The sequence below is a fragment of the Pogona vitticeps genome, chromosome 7 (assembly GCF_051106095.1).
Source record: "Pogona vitticeps strain Pit_001003342236 chromosome 7, PviZW2.1, whole genome shotgun sequence".
Classification (NCBI taxonomy): Eukaryota; Metazoa; Chordata; class Lepidosauria; order Squamata; family Agamidae; genus Pogona; species Pogona vitticeps.
Window position 1 is genome coordinate 23,650,833 of NC_135789.1, and position 17,077 is coordinate 23,667,909.

The window sequence follows — 17,077 nt, forward strand, 5'->3', positions numbered from 1 at the left end:
CCATTGTCAGTTTGGCCTACCTAGCAAGCGTGTTGTGAAACTAAAAGGAGACAACATTGTAAAGGCTGATCTCTGATCTGTGAAGGACCAGCAGGAATTGCAATCGAATGAGCAAATAAGTAACCCAAATCGTTATTTTCCCTTCTTGACTTCTTTGCTGCGCAGAAATGTCTCCCAGGTAACACCAAGCAAACCTCTGGGTGCCCAAGGCATTTGAAAATTAAAAACTGGGAAAATGGAACCAGCCTTCAAGATTCCTTGCACCACCAGGCCAAAGAGGTAAGGGTAAGGGAGGGCTCTGCACTTCAGGAATACGTTTCACAATCCGTCTTCTTATGCTCACTGTGTTGTCAAATAGTAGTCATTCGGAAGAGAGGTTGTGGCACTTTCTCTCTCTCTCTCTGTGTGTGTGTGTGTGTGTGTGTGTACAAAATGAAGGGAGGGGGGGAGGGGGATGGAACGGCTGGTTGGATGTTCCCAGTTCCTGGAATTCTTCTAGCAAAGCAGCAGAGCCCATGTGCTTGAGAGCCGCAGCCAACCAAAAGTAATTTTTTTTCAACTTCTAAGCTCACGGATTGGAACCCTGAACAAGAGCGCTCCACCGTTGTGTTGCCGGCATTCTGTGTCAACACGCATAAAAATGGATTTTGCAAAAGGAAAAGCTCTAACGTGTCCTTCGGACCCAGTGGGTTCAACCAGATTTCTTCCGGGCACAGATCCTTCTGTGACCTCTCTCTCTCTCTTTCTCTTTTTCTCTCTCTCATGTGGTTTGTTCATTTCAGTTTCTGAACTGCAGGGCCAAAGTTTGTCATGGGTCTGTCATGAATGCCCCGGCCTTGGTCAGAGGTCCCCGAGAGGAACCCATTCCGAGAAGTGAAGTATTACTCCAAGCAACTGAGTTTATCAATCTGTTCTACAGTTCGTCGAAAGGGTAAGCCAGTTTCATTGACCCTGTCTGTGTACCGCAGGACCAGCGGCATCCAGAGGAGGGTGGCCAGGATGGGGAAAAAGGTCTGGAGACCAAACCCCACGAGGAATGGGTGAGGAAGCTGGGTATGCTTACCCTGAAGAAGACTGCGGAAGTAATGTGGGAACCCTCTTTAACGGCAGAACAACCTCTGTATCTGCAGAGAATTCTAAGCCCCCTTGCGGATGCCGAAAACTGTGGATATTAGTGAATCTTATACATAGCACAATTTGCGGCTCCCTCTAGTGGCCAGTTCTGGTAACGACATCATGGAAATACATCTTTCTGGGTTTTGTCTTTTAATATTTCCAGACCGCAGATAAGTGAAACCGCAGATATTGATCCCACAGATACAATGGGACCACTGTATCTGAAGTAATTTCACATGGAAAATAAAGGAAACTTGTTTTCTGCTGCTTCACACCCTAGAACCCATTTGGGGTTCCAGGGTGTGAAGCAGCAGAAAACAATTCAAATCGCAAGAGGGGAGCTTGCAACTAAATATCAGAAACCAAAAACGGGTGCTTTTAGCCTGTACGTCTCTTCCTATTTTTGCCTTGAAAAAGCACCTTGAAATTAGGACTATAATCTGGAATTGGACAAATCCTGAACCAAATTTACTTGATTCTGTCTGATTTGTTTGAGGTCCGGATCAAAGCTGCATCCTGTTCTGGAGGAGTCAGATGACACATAAATAGCTTCAACCTCTTCCTTCCTTCCTTCCTTCCTTCCTTCCTTCCTTCCTTCCTTCCTTCCTTCCTTCCTTCCTTCCTTCCTTCCTTCCTTCCTTCCTTCCTTCTGTTTCTTTCTTTCTTTCTCTCTTTCTGTCTTTCTTTCGAAAGAAAATCTGCAAAGTGTCCTCAGCTTATTCACAGTACAAAAAAGCAGCACAAAATGTAAAAAAAGTTGTGTCTTCTCCCTTGTCATCTCTCCTCCTCTTCCTCTGCCTTTCTCCAGTGGGCCCCAAGCCGAAAATCATATTTCCTGAGTGGCATCTGGGTGGAAACCCCCCTCCCCAATCTGGGCAACGCAGCCCCAGGATGCTTTTGTAAACGGCTGCTGTGCATTACATCTGTCCCAGGTGTTGTTCACGGTTCACCGTGGCTGCTGCTTCCTTTTCCTGTAGGCCCAAATTAGATCACCAGGCACGTCTGGAAGCGGTGGCTCAAGAGATCGAAACAACCGGAACCTACCAGCTGACCCGGGAGGAGCTGGTCTTTGCCACGAAGCAGGCGTGGAGAAACGCCCCGCGATGCATCGGCAGGATCCAGTGGTCGAACTTACAGGTGGCTAGTCTCTCCGTTTCCTCTACTTGCTGCTTTTTTTTCTTGTTAAGCAGGTTTTGCCCAAAGAACATCTGGAAGGTTGAGCTTTGAAGGGTCTCGAAAACAAGCTACACAACGTGGGGAAAAACCTTTGCATGAGAATCACATGCTGTTAGAGTTAAGGAATTTTAGCATTCTTATGACGGGTCATCTGTAAGGTATCAGTTGGCATCTAGTCAGGCAAAATCCAGACCCAAGAGGCTTTGCTCTTTGCTATTTACAATTTGTGTTTAGCAAGCTAATGGAGGGAACCCCATGAATGCTGGGGGCAGACCCATGTGGGGCACCCCCCCTTGGCCACACATTGCTCACTTCAATATTGCATTGGTGGGAGCCAGGAGGTGGGTCTCTAGGAAGTCCCAAAGCTTAGGCAGGCAGAAAAATAGAGGGGTAGTTGACTAACAGCCCTGTTCTTGCTCCCAAATGGACACCCTTTAGGTCTTTGATGCCCGGAGCTGTGCCACTCCTAAGGAAATGTTTGAACACATCTGTCGTCATGTGGAATACGCCACCAATGGAGGGAACATAAGGTAGGGGTTGCTTCCTTGCATCTTTCGTGGCTTCCTTGAATGCTTTCTGGAATGAGGCTGTTGTTCATTCACCCTGCCTTTCGAAACAGGTCGACCATCACCGTGTTTCCCCAGAGGACCGACGGGAGACATGACTTCCGGATATGGAACAGCCAGCTCATCCGATATGCAGGCTACCAGATGCCAGACGGCTCCATCATAGGCGATCCAACCAACGTGGAGTTCACGCAGGTATAGACCAAAGAGCAGCAATGATTAAGGACCAAGTTAGAGTAGGACCCCCTGTATCCATGGGGAATCGGTTCCAAACCCCCCCCCCCGGATGCTGAAAAACATGTACAGTGGTGGGCCACTTAACGATTACCCTGCTCCATGATGAAATTGTTTCACGACGATGTTTTTGCGATTGCTTTCGTGATCGCAAAATGATGTTTAAATAGGAAAAAAAAATGCTTGACGATGATCGGTTCCCTGCTTCGGGAACTGATTTTTTGCTTAACGATGATCAGAAAACAGCTGATCATCGGGGTTCAAAATGGTTCCCCGCTGTGCCAAATAGCTCCCTGCTATGTTAAGGATGGATTCCTCCCATTACAGGCACCAGAAAATGGCCACCCTATGGAGGATCTTCACTGGATGGTGAGGTATTTTGCCCATTAGAACGCATTAACCGGTTTTTAATGCATTCTAATGGGTTTTTTACTTTCACTTGACGACGATTTTGTTGTACAGCAGTTTTGCTGGAACGCATTATCGTCGTCAAGCGAGGCACCACTGTATATACATGTATATACCTAGCATGTATAGGAGTCTTTGGCTCCATCGAGTGGCTAGTTTCAGGAACTTCATCATTAGAAATATATATTTCTAGGATTTTTCTTTTAATATTTTTAATACTTTCAGATTTTGAATAAGTGCATCTGCAGATACTGATTCTGCAGATAAGGGGCCCCTACTGTATTGAGCATTGTACAGTGCACATTCTCAAAACCATTTTTCTGATGTATTAAATTCTTAATCTTCAGCAAGCCCACTCTGGCTCATTGTTACTCTGACCTCTGTGGCCAGGCTATGACTCCACTGTTCAATTTTTATTTTATTTTTATTTATACTGCCAACATGTTCCTTACAGTAGGACATCTCATGTCCGTAGGATTGGTATCCACAGTATTACTTATCCACGGTCTGAAAAAATTAATAATTTTACATGAAAAACCTAGAGATATTTATGTCTATGATGTAATTGCCAGACCTGGCCACTAGAAGGAACTAGAATTAATGTTATTTATAGGATCCACTATTATCCACAGTTTTTGGCATCTGCAGGGGGGCTTGGAAGTGATTCCCCAAAGATCCTATTGTCCTACTGTATTTTCAACTGGATCTTTATGTGTCATGCGAACTTAGTTTTCTTAACATTCATTTCCAGGCTGTGTTTCTTACTGACTTCAGTGACTTTATGAAGGAACCCCCAGTCCTTTCAGTCCTCTGTCATCACATCCAGTTGAGAACAATGGCTTCTCTTTGTTATGATGAAGACGGAAGATGCGGCTAAGTGAGGCTAAATTTTATGGGCCGTGTAAGGCATTATGGATTTAGTAGTCTCTCTGCCTCTTATGCTTGGTACAGAGTGCCTCTCAGGCCCATCATGCCTTGTATGTCCCAGGGACCTTAGCTCGCCCTTGGTTTTTCCTCACTCTCCAGCCATTTTTGGGAGAAGCTATTCAATCTCAGCTAACCATGATTACACACCCCTGGAAGGACTGGGATTTTGGAGTGCTGAGGAAACCCCTGCAGACTTCTCAGGCCTATAGTCCCTAAATTCGGAAAATCCGAAGCTTTTCTGCCGATTGCTATCTGCGAAACCTTATGACAAATAAAATTTGCCCCTCTGTAAGACAGAGAAGCCATAAGGAAAAGTCTTGTGGCCAAGACTTTTCGTTATGGCTTCTCCGTCTTACAGAGGGGCAACCCCTCTGAGGTAGCCTTTAAAAAGAAGTAGAAGGAGCAAGAAAAATAATCTGCCCCAAAGGGTCCCCAGAAATTCCCTAGGAGTGAAAATTCTCCCTCCCCAAATGAGACAGAGGGAGAGAGTGAAAAAAGTCCGATAATAATCACATTATTTCTTTCTCGTCTCCCAGCTTTGCGTCCAGCTTGGTTGGAAGCCCAAATACGGGCGCTTTGATGTGGTTCCACTCGTCCTCCAAGTCGACGGCCAGGATCCGGAGCTATTTGAACTGCCTCCAGAACTTGTCCTCGAAGTACCGATTGAGCATCCCACGTAAGGCCCTTGGCACGGGATGACAGCATCCAGAGCTGCCGTCCCCCCCTTTCTCAGACTGGCATGAGGTCAATTTGAAGCCAAACAGTTCGCTGCTGCTCCGTGGACTGGGAGGGCTCCGTCCCCCTTTGGCTGGGGTGAAATTAAATTAGGAATCTGTGAGCAGAACTCTGCCTGGCCTCCCGGCCTTCTATTTCGGCAAAAAACTGCCTGTTTTCTTGGCTTGGTTGCTTGCTTTCTGATTTCATCCCCACCAAAAATATGACTGCAAAAGAAGAGGATAAGAACACCTTGCACTACGAATGAACCCACAGGGCTCAAATCCTGCACCTCGGTTGGGCCATTGTTCTAATTGATTCCCCATGCTTGTTGGAGAACGCCCAGTTGGGTAGCTCAGTGGTTTGGAGCATCTGGCTGCAGAGCCAGAGGTTGGGAGTTTGGAAAGAACCAGGAATTCTGGCTTAATCCAAACCACCATTTTTTCAACGAGGGCAGCCAGCCCCTGGTTCTGCGGAGCAATGAAGCAAGGGGCCCACGGGTGCTTAGACGTGGCGCTCTGAGCCTAGAAGAGTTACTTTTAGGGAGTGCAGGGTCCAGAATTTTCCCGGGGGTAGGGGTGGGCGGGAAAATATAACTTTCCCAAGTTTCACCAACACTTACTCTTTGTTTTGTAATTTAGGATCGTACAGACGATTGTTCAAATTAAGTTAGCAGGTTACAAAAAACATTCCCCGTTATCTCAATATATTTGTTCCTCATAAAAGCAACAAGCAAAGATTGTTTAAGAAATTTTTCCAAGCACCCATCTTTCTTCTTTTCACTTGGAGCGTCTTATTTGCATATATTGAATTCATTTCACAGGGATTTATGAACTATTTAGGAGGCTATAGAATCATCATGCCGTCCTGGCTCCTATCCAGGAGGCCTAGTGGGGAATCAAACTCCCAACCTCTGGTTCTGCAGCCAGAGATCACACTCCAGCAATTAACAATGTAATAGGAAAACATTTCATCTCCGTTAAGTGGCGAGAATACAATCACAATCAACACCAATTATAAAGCAACAGACAGCTCCAAATTATATACTTCACCGCGTAATACAGTGTTGTATAATATGTGAACCCGTAAGTGGAGAAGCAGCAATAAGTGGAGAAATAACAAACCAACTTTGACAGCTTGTATGCAGCGGGGGAAAAAAGGATTAAGAGAATGCCGTCTGATTTTTTTCTTTTTTTGACAGCTACGAGTGGTTTGAGGAACTGGACTTGAAGTGGTACGCACTCCCGGCCGTCTCTAACATGCTTCTTGAAGTCGGAGGGTTGGAATTCCCAGCTTGTCCTTTTAATGGCTGGTACATGGGGACCGAGATTGGGGTGCGGGACTTCTGCGATACACAGCGCTACAATGTCCTTCAGGTAATCTGTCCCCAAGTCGTTCAACCAGCATGAGTTAGAATGTTAGTGACTATTCCGTGTCATCACACTGTTCCCATAAATGGAGGGTGGGCTAGCTTGACCCCAGTGTTTGAAACCCAGGATCTTGGCTTTGTTTGCAGGATGTGGGGAGACGGATGGGCCTGGAAACAAACCGAATCTCCTCCCTGTGGAAAGACAAAGCGGTAATTGAGGTGAATGTCGCCGTCTTGCACAGCTTTCAGGTAAGCGAGAGGAGAAGAGAAGGAACAGGGTCTCTGAGATTCAAACTCGTGACTGTAATTCTGTGGGGGGAGGCAAACCTGCTCCAGGATTTAATCTGAAGCCACAGAAGCTATTGAATGGGTTGTATTTTAGATCGCTCCTGTAAGGTTCGGACTAAAAACTGGAGCGGAGCCCCCATAATACCGGACTGGCTGGGCTCACTTTACTCCCAGGTCTTGGGAGCCAATAGAGAATCCTAGGCTTGGTAGTCCGGAGCCCTAGATCCACTGGGCACTCTAAAGTAGAGGAGACCCATTCACTCCATGGAATTGACACACACCTTGATGCCTTCTATGGCAATGGGTTCATTGGTTGTTGTTGTTCTACACGCTCATTGGCACTAGTCGTGGGATTGAGCTTCAAAAAAGTAACTTTTCCAAGCCTTGACCGGACGTTTCCATGACTCTCCCAGAAACGAAACATCACCATCATGGACCACCATTCGGCCACCGAGTCGTTCATGAAATACATGCAGAACGAATACCGGATTCGCGGAGGGTGTCCGGCGGACTGGGTCTGGCTGGTGCCCCCCATCTCCGGCAGCCTCACGCCCGTCTTCCACCAGGAGATGCTGAATTACATCCTGTCGCCTTTCTATTATTACCAGGTGAGCAGAAACTGGGCAGGGATTGGGCGTCGATGGGAGCCAGGATGCAAACCCTATTGGTTGGGGAGCCAGAGGTTGGGAGTTTGATTCCCCCCATGGGGCCTCCGGTACCAGGGCCGATGCTCCGTAGACACTCTCTTCCAGCTGGGCAGTTCTAAGAGGATGATGACGATTGAAACAGGCCATTAGTAACAACAACAACCATATGCCATGAAGTCCATTCAGATGTATGGCAGACCTTTTCAGAATTTCTGACTAGAGAATAGTCAGAAGTGGTTTACCTTTCCTTTCGTCTGGGGGTGGGCTCTGGGACTGGGTAGCTCGGCTTGTTTTTGGCTTACAAATGTCCCCTGCAACATTTATTACACCCAAATGGCACTGTTTCAAAAAAGTGGAAGGGAGGGTGGTTGGGTTGGGTTGGTATTTTGGGGCATTTTGGATGATCTATTTGGTCCATGGAAGCTTAGGGGAGAAAATACCTCCCAAGATTTGTCAGATCTGCCCTTCTATTGTCTAAGAAGTGACCAAAGTCTTCCAGACTTCCTAAATGGACAAAAGATGACAGGGAAATTAGAGGTTTTTCAAATCCTAAAGCAGGGAGGAGGGTATGAAGCCAGCGGGAAGGGGGAGGGGGGCAGAAAGCTTGGAAAAATGACCACTCCACTACCCACCCCGCCAAAAAAATACAGTTTTCCAAGTTCTGTGAAAAAAAGGGGAAGGAGAAACTGCACAGCATCTCCTCCTCTGAGTCCATGGCGAGGCTGCAAGGAAGTTGAGAGACTGCATTATGGTGACCTTAACCCTAAAAATATTTAATAAACCCCCAACTCACAATTTTTCCCAAGGTGGAGGCCTGGAAAACGCACGTCTGGAAGGACGAGAAACGGAAGCCCAGAAAAAGGGAGGTCAAATTCCGCACTTGGGCCAAGTAAGTGCTAAGGATGTTGTCCCGTTCTGGCTGCCCACTCGTTCACTGGGGTGTAGTGGTGCTGGGGCTCACAGGGTCAACGTGCTGGGACCTTCTGTATAGGAAGGACTTTGACCTCTCCCGCCTTCATTCTTGTGCTTCCATCTGACCTTTGATGCAAATCCTCCCTACAATACTTGAGAGGGAAAAAGATTTTCCCGAATATGCTGGCAACGTTTCCCCGGTTATAATGTAAAGTCCTGGTAGGTTGTTTGGAATTGGTTAGTAAGAGCCGTTAACTTCCCCAAAGACCTGCTCCTGAATTTATGGATATCAGCGTATCCAACCCTCTGTATTTTTGGACTCTTCTTTGTGTGTGGTTGGGAGGTTGGGCCACGGAGATCGCCGTGAGGAGCGCCTGGCCTCTTCCGAATTGCCATCGCTGTGCTGCTCCTGGATAGCTGGATGCCAAAGGAAATTCAGCACATCATTTGACACTATTTCAAACCCAGGGCTGGCTGAAGGACCTGCTCAGGAAAAAAAAAGTATGAGGTGTAATTAGTATTTCGGCCGGGCACTTTGCAGTTCTCCGTTCTGCTCTGCCGACTCATCGGGTGACTCGGCGATTCACTCCGAGGCCTACCTTGGAGGGTTGTCGTGTCGATGAATGAGGAGGTAGAAAAGCCGTGGGTCCCACCTTGAGCTCATTGAGGGAATGGTAAGATGGAAATGTAGCTTAGGAATGAAACACATCTTGGCTACCAACTGGAGCCCGGGTTCCTCGAGCCATCAAGCGTCCACAGACGTTCCTGGAAGGATCGGGTTCTGCCCCGGCATTTAGCCAGGTGGCCAGGAGGAGGGTGTAGTTTGCCCAGCTCAGAAAAGTTATTTTTTGGGGGGAGTTTATTTCCCATCATCCCCTACTCTTGACGGAAGTCGGCCGTGTGGGATAGAAGACTGAAAGTGTAGCCCTTAAACGAAAACATCCAGGCTAAGCAACGCACAGCTTTAACTCATTTTTGAAAGGACAGTTTTGAAATTCTCCGTAGCTATTTCTTGTTCTCCTTCAAGGCAGGGGAGTTTTGGGCAATCCTGGGGTGTCATTTCAGCGACGGAGGCCATGCTTCTCGGGCAGAGCGTTTAATCCTGGTATTCAGGGGTTTTTAAGTAGACGGATGAAGCTGGGGATCCCCCATCTGATACCCCGGAAAGCTACCGCCTGTTGGAGAAGCCCCTGCTGGCCCGCATGGATGAAAATGCTAAGCCCTGCGGGACGGGGAGCCCTTTGGCCCGGGAGCAAGACGTCTCTCACGCTGGGCTTTGAACAGCAGGCCCCAGCTAGAGGGGTCCCGGATGAGAATGATCTCCGGCCGCCGACTGGACTGGGTTGTGCTTAAAGACAACCACACGGGTTGGGTCGAAATACAAACTCGGCTCACAACTTGGAATCTGCCCAGCTCTTACCTTTTTTTTCTGGGGGGGAAAAAAAGCTTATTTTTAAGAGGGACCCGGGACTCGGTACCAAAGGCTTGGATTCGGGGACCCAGGCCCAAAGACGTGGCAGCATCCCGGATAAACAGGACTGAAAAGCAGTGATTGGAATCTCATTGGCGTTCTCATCAGACTCGTCTAACTTTGCTAGAACTAACGGACGAGACATGCCTGTTTCGTAGCATCCAGTGCATGACCAGACGGTGCCACCGAGGTACCCTGGTGGCACCTTGCCAGGGATTTGTGATGATGCACCACAACACGTTCTGCAAACTTGATGCAGACAAGGCTCTGCCCTATGGCTAAATCATTTTCATTAACAGCAACTGTCGGGAACCACAAAGATAGGGAAGTCATGGCTTCCTCCTTTTTCCCCAGGGCTGTGCTGTTTGCGTCCATCCTCAGCCAGCGCGCCATGGCTCTCCGAGTGCCTGTTACGGTCTTATATGCTACTGAAACAGGAAAGTCGGAAACACTGGCCCACCAGCTGGGTGATCTGTTCAACTGTGCCTTCAAAACCAAGGTAAGAGTCTTGGAGTTGACCTCCTTATGAAGATTAATTAACTTTCTTTAAAAAAAAATAAAAGCAAAGCGGAAGAGGGAGCATATAAGAACTTTACCAGACACTCGGTCTGATTGTCTTGGCCACTGGCTTTGCACAGCAGGAACAGGCAAGAAGCATCAGAACTGGACTACACATCCCAGAATCCTTCCTCACCTAGCTTGGATATCATAGGTGTTGGGGTCCCAAAAAGTTCCCATATTTTTCCTGTGTATAAGATGATACTTTTATCTAAAATCTTTAGGCTAAAAATTGAGGGTTGTCATACACAGAAATAAGGGAGAAGGGATCAAAGCGCTGCAGGATCGCAGCCCTTTGATCCTGCAGCCCTTTCATCACTGCTTTCCCCCTCCACTTCCTAAGGTTGCTGCTTTCCCCCTCCACTTCCTAGGGTCACTGCTTCCCCCCTCCACTTCCTAAGGTCGCTGCTTCCCCCCTCCACTTCCTAAGGTCGCTGCTTTCCCCCTCCACTTCCTAAGGTCGCTGCTTTCCCCCTCCACTTCCTAAGGTCGCTGCTTTCCCCCTCCACTTCCTAAGGTCGCTGCTTTCCCCCTCCACTTCCTAAGGTCGCTGCTTTCCCCCTCCACTTCCTAAGGTCGCTGCTTTCCCCCTCCACTTCCTAAGGTCGCTGCTTTCCCCCTCCACTTCCTAAGGTCGCTGCTTTCCCCCTCCACTTCCTAAGGTCTCTGCTTTCCCCCTCCACTTCCTAAGGTCGCTGCTTTCCCCCTCCACTTCCACAGCCCTTTGATCCTGCTTTCATGGAAGTGGGGGGGGGGGAAAGCAGCGACCTTAGGAAGGGGAAAGCAAGCGATCAAATTTTCTTATTTGGGGTTGGAAAAGTGTGGGTCGTCTTATACACGGACAAAAAAATGCGGTACTTTGCCAATCTGTGGAGCTACCTTTCGAGGAAAGTTCTCTACCATGGTGGACCTTCTTGCTTCAGAAAAACAGATCACTTTCTGAGTAACCCCAGAACAGGGGAAATGACTGGAGATGGTGTATCTGAGAAAGGATGCTGCAATCCATGAAATAAATCTGCTACTGTTACTTATGTTTACAGTGGACCCTTGACTTACAGACGGCTTGACTTACAGACTTTTTGAGTTACAGACTTCTCTGGCCGCAAAATTTAGGTTTGACTTGCAGACTGAGATTTGACTTACAGACCAGAAAAAAACCAAAATGGAACAAAAACGGCCTGTTACGGGATTAATCGGTTTTCAATGCACTGTAGGTCAATGGAGACTTGACTTACAGACTTTTTGACTTGAGAACCGCCTTCCAATACGGATTAGGTTCTCAAGTCAAGACCCCACTGTATTTTATGTTATTTATTTTATTTTTATGCCTCCTTTCTCCTGGTGAAAGGGCTTAAAGGCGCCCCACACTCTTCTTTTGTTCCCACTGCCACCAGATAGACTAACACGGCCACTTCTCTGAAAGATGTCTCTGATCTTTTCGTGGGACTCCGTTTCCCATCAGCCATAGCCAATAGTCAGGGAGATTGGGATTTATTGTCCAAGAATATCTGGGGAGCCACTGGTTCCCTGCCCCTTCATCTTTATCTTGGCACTGTCCAAATTTATTTTATTTCTATTTAATTAATTTATTTTCCGCCTGTCTTTGCAGGAAACAAGGGAGCTTACAGCATAAATTTATAACACAGAGAGACACAACAAACAAACACACACCAGATGCAGCTTCAAAAAATAATATTTAAAAATGATTAAAACGGTCTGAAATAGCAGGACCCCTTTATCTGCGGATTCACTCATCCGCACTCTGAAAATATTAAGAATATTAAAAGAAAAATCTTAGAAATATATATTTCCACCATGTCATTACCAGAACTGGCCACTAGAGGGAGCCAGAGACCATCCTTTGTATAACGTTTGCTATAAAAATAGCGTTCACTTTGATCTGCGTTTTTCAGTATCCACAGTGGGGGCTTGGAACCAATCCTCCGTGGATACTGGGCTCCTACAGTACTGAATCAGTAGCATTGGAAATCATTTTTAAAGAACAAGAACAAAAAAGAACAACAGAGTTCCCCATTTAAAGGGACTACATGTCCCATCGGCCTCATCCAGGCTTGTGGTCAAGGATGATGGGAATGGTTCTCAGAAAATCAGAAGGGCCCCACATATTGGAGAAGATTTCGAAATAGATAAGGCAGGCTGAGTTGCACGTTTCTCTCCTTCCTCGTTCCACCTCTGGTCAATTCTGAGAAAATCTCCTTTTTCTAGGTCGTCTGTATGGAGGATTACAATCTAGCGGACTTGGAGAAAGAGACTCTCGTCCTAGTCGTCACCAGCACTTTTGGAAATGGGGACTCCCCAAGCAACGGAAAGGTAACTGAAGTCCAGGCTTTAGGGCTTTGGAAGGACCGGTTTTCCCCATATATTTATTTTATTTATTCGTTTATACAGTATTTTTTGTCCCAGCTTTCTCCTTAAAAAAGGACTCACGGAAAACCCAATATTTAGAAGCTTTAAACAGAAATATACGAACACTAAAAAGGATGAAACCAAGACCGCACAGAAAGGCGGCAAGCAACAGCCAAACCAGAAACGCATTCCAAGCCGTAAGGCACAACCATCCATTTGGGGGGAAAAAAACCCAACTAAAGTCAACTAGTGTCTGAGGGGAAAGCTGGCCTCAAAAGAAAGGCCTTTTAGCTGCTTGCGGAAGGATGGCAAAGAGGGGGCCAGGCTGGCCTCCAGTGGCAGGGAGTTCCAGAGTCTCTGGGAGCAGCCGCCGAGAAGGCCCTTCTCCTGAATCCCCATCAAACGCACCAGTGAAGATGATGGGACTGAGAGAAAGGCCTCCCCTGATTATTTTAACACTCATAAAGGGAGTGGCGGTCCTTGAATCAGCTTCAACCCTAGATCTTTAGGGCTTTATAGGGTTAGAACAAAGACCGTCCTCCCTGGGATTTTGAGACCTTCAAGGGAGGGTCTCTTCTTGGCCCTTGCCGGCTCAGAGACCTGTTTGGTGAGGTTCAGGAGAGACGGCCTTTCCGGTGGTGGCTCCCAGGCTCCGGAACTCCCTCCCAAGTAAGGCTAGTTTACTCTCCTTTCTGTTCTCCTCTGTCAATGGGCAAGAAAACCCTTCCTTTTAAAGCAGGTTTTCTTTGGGAAACAAATTTACCTGGTGGGAAATGAGTTTCAGGGTGTGATCAGGGGCGGACAGATGGAGGAAACAGACCAAATTTGGAATTGCTTGTGAGACAGTCCAGGATGAGCTGTTTTATGGCACGCGCACCGTGAGTGTGAACTAGCCCAACCCCGATCCGTGCTCAAGCTAAATCTTTCCTTTCTCGCTCTTTGGGGTGGTGACTGCAGTATACTTCCTTGTTCTACAAACTAGTTTTTATCAGTATCTTTAAAATATTGGCATAGATTTAATTTAATTTTAGTACAATAGGACTCCCGTTATCCAGGAGGCATCAGTTTCAAGCCCCTCCAGCTGATGCCGAAGACTGTGGATAATGGTGAACTTTACCCATAACATGGTCTCTAGCTCCCTCTAGTGGCCAGGTTTGGTAATCACACCATGGAGAGATGTATTTCTGGGGTGTTTTTTTTCTTTTAATATTTTAAATACTTTCAGATCGTGGATAAGTGAAACCGCGGATAAAAACCCCACAAATACAGGGGCTGTATTGTACTGTAATTTATCGTGATTTTATTTGTATATGAAACTGCTGGATTGCTCAGTGCCTTAGGCATTTAACTGCAGAGCTGGAGGTTGCGAGTTCGATTCCCCACTAGTCTCCTTGACTTGAGGGTCCATAGGGCCTCTTCCAGTTCTGCAGTTCTAGGACCTAAAATGTCATGTCATCGTTGCTCCCTTTTCTGAGAAAAAAAAAGTCAGGATAGGAATAAAATTAACAAGCATCTCTTGACGATTCTCCTTCTTTCACTTCCAGACGTTACAGAATGCTCTCCTATCGATGAAGAAGCTGAGCAACCCATTCAGGTGAGCATTTTGGGATCTTGTCCTTGACCGCAAGGTCTGGATCGTCCTGGCCTTTCCTGTTCTGACATCATGGGGTGCCCACAGATCTTTGTGAGAATGCAGAAAGCTGGCGCAATGTCAGGGGTGACTGGCATAGCATGTTGCTACAAGCTGCCTTTCCGGGAGGCCAGAATCCAGTTGCAGGAAATCCATGCGCTATAAGCACGTCAGTGTGCCAGTTGTGCTCATGTGTTCGTGTTATGCCAGCTGTAACATAAGTTGAATGAAGCTGGCAGGATTTGGTTTGGTTTCCCTGGCACTTCGCTCTGGGTACAACTCATGAATATTAGAAATACTAAATATCCCAGGATGATATCGTGGAAGAAATCTCCAGATTAAAAAAAAAATTAGGTCGCTTATTTAACACTCCCACTCTTTAAATAAATTCTTAATTAATTAATTAATTGCTTAAAGCTCCAACTGTTTAAATAAGTTATTTATTAATACATTGTACCTTCCGCCCTGCCACTATTTAAACAACTTCGTTCTTTATTAATAAATTGGACATTCGAATCTGCAACTATTTAGTTTCTTTATTCACGCCTTGTTTATTTAAAGCTACAGCTATTTAAATAGTTCTCAGATTAGTAATCATTTGTTTAGATAAAGCTACAACCATTTAAATAAATTGCTTCTTTATTAATTAATTGTTTATTTAAAGTAGAGGAAAAAGCTATTCCGAAGCAGTACAGTGTTAAGCTTATTGTACCCATATCCCATCTGGTGTTTGAGTGGCTATTGATCTCTTTTGCAGGTGCTTAGTTTCCCGAACCACTTAACCACCTTTGGGTGTTATATCTTTTGATAATTTCTCCGAGAGAGAGTTTCTCAATGCGATTCTTCCCTTGGAACAGGTTTGCAGTCTTTGGCTTGGGTTCAAGCATGTATCCAGAGTTCTGTGCCTTCGCTCGGGCTGTTTACCAAAAGCTGACGCAGCTGGGGGCGTCTCCGGTGACCTCCATGGGTGAAGGGGATGAACTCAATGGGCAGGAAGAAGCTTTCCGGGCCTGGGCGGTCACGGCCTTCAAGGTAATCAACTACAAGAGCCATGGGGCACCACGTTTTCTGGGCAGTGTGGAAGCTAGTGACTTCAGTGGGTCAGTAAAATCCGGTCCGGATTTTAGCCTGAACTTTACAGGAGCTCTCCAAACCCTCAAAATAGTTTCCACACTTTAGATGGCAGGTGTAAAGTTTGGATTAAACCCCGCAGTGGATTTGCTAGCCTCGTGGCCCTGAACCTCCCAGGTTCCACAGTTTCTGGAATTTATATAGTCATAGTGTGGAGGGGCAGGAGACACCAGTGGTTACAGACCAGAGAAGTGGAAAAACTCAACCAAGCTGGAATGAAATTTTCACAAAGACCATGTGGCTGGAATTTAGGGGTAAAAAAAAACACACTTTGTAAAATATTTTATTTCTGAGATTTTGATATCTGCACAGCAAGATTGGTAAGACACTGGGTAAAACTTAAAATAATATAATGAATATCAATAAATAAATAAGTAAAGCTTTTGAAAATGGCCCTTTAAATTGAGGCTGATTTTTTTAAAAGAAATTGAAAGCATGATTTTTCATGCCAGTAAAGTAATTTGAATCCCACCCTTTATGTTCCTTTTGAGATGTAATTACCTTATACAGCGCAATCGTTATTCTGCGTAACGAGTTTTAGGGGACTTGCCACTCATTCCTTCCACTTTCTGGGCATGGCCGGCTGGCGACCTAAACGACAGCCTTCGATTATGGTGGGGTTGGACTAGATGGCCTTGGGGGTCTCGTCTGCATGCAGTCATTCCCTGTGGAGGGTATGGATTGTCGGTTGTGGAGGGTGCGAACGTTCAACTGATAATATGGGCTGCCAGCTTGTCTCATGGAAGGAAAGCTTACCACTGCATGTATCTATTCAATGAACCGACAAACCTGCAGCTCAGACCCTCACCGTCAGGTTTAAAGACCCAGAAAAAGTTGGCTTTAAGGGTTACGAGTAATGAATTAAGTTACGTACAGTAACCTAAAGGTTTAAGGACCTACAGCCTGCCACTTTTCACAACTGTTATCTTTTTCTCTCCCTTGCTCTCTTTCCTCCTTGTTCGAAAAGGCCGCCTGTCAAATCTTTGAGATCCGCGGGAAGCACCGGATTCAGTTACCCAAAACCTATACATGCAAAGAAACCTGGGAACCAAAAGATTTTCGGATCGTGTACGATGCTCAGCCCCTGGATTTGAGGAGAGGTACCTTCTTCTGCCCTCCTCTTGCAATGCAATGCGCTGGTCGTTGCTTTAAATATTATTGTTTGCATCCCAATTTGTTTGTGTGTGTGTGTGTGTGTGTGTGTGTGTATAAAATCTGTAAAAAAGCTCCCTTTGGGGAGACCTCGGGTGCTAAGGCCCCCTATAAACACAGCAAAATTTCCCTTCGTCTTCCTGAGGCCCACTATCCTCCCCTCAGTATATATAAACTATAAACTATAAAAGATTGTCCACTCTTGTTTTTACAGTACCGTGAGAGTAACAGTGAAGTAAGCAAACAAAGCAGGGGATGAATAGTAGAATTACTAGAAAGCATTAAAAATTAGTGGTGAAAATAATAATATGGAAAGCAGCATTTTTGGTGTTGATGATTTTCATAACGCCTTGGGAACGTTGTTCTCTCCCATTACACAAGAGCAGCTAAAGACCAAGGCTTATCGCTGAC

The 17,077-nt window shown here is 46.2% G+C and overlaps 1 protein-coding gene across 2 annotated transcripts in view; it reads left to right on the forward strand.

Moving 5' to 3' along the window:
- The window catches only part of NOS2 (nitric oxide synthase 2), a 44,593-nt gene that overhangs the window by 12,566 nt on the left and 14,950 nt on the right, over nucleotides 1-17,077 (forward strand). For both annotated transcript variants that reach the window (XM_078379343.1, XM_072978314.2), the window contains 15 exons: nucleotides 166-279; nucleotides 783-931; nucleotides 2,094-2,253; nucleotides 2,731-2,822; nucleotides 2,912-3,053; nucleotides 4,964-5,103; nucleotides 6,343-6,517; nucleotides 6,658-6,759; nucleotides 7,212-7,406; nucleotides 8,252-8,334; nucleotides 10,183-10,327; nucleotides 12,613-12,717; nucleotides 14,298-14,347; nucleotides 15,241-15,415; nucleotides 16,482-16,614. In XM_078379343.1, the coding sequence (XP_078235469.1) occupies nucleotides 166-279; nucleotides 783-931; nucleotides 2,094-2,253; nucleotides 2,731-2,822; nucleotides 2,912-3,053; nucleotides 4,964-5,103; nucleotides 6,343-6,517; nucleotides 6,658-6,759; nucleotides 7,212-7,406; nucleotides 8,252-8,334; nucleotides 10,183-10,327; nucleotides 12,613-12,717; nucleotides 14,298-14,347; nucleotides 15,241-15,415; nucleotides 16,482-16,614 (1,960 nt within the window). The remainder of the gene's footprint in view (nucleotides 1-165; nucleotides 280-782; nucleotides 932-2,093; nucleotides 2,254-2,730; nucleotides 2,823-2,911; nucleotides 3,054-4,963; nucleotides 5,104-6,342; nucleotides 6,518-6,657; nucleotides 6,760-7,211; nucleotides 7,407-8,251; nucleotides 8,335-10,182; nucleotides 10,328-12,612; nucleotides 12,718-14,297; nucleotides 14,348-15,240; nucleotides 15,416-16,481; nucleotides 16,615-17,077) is intronic.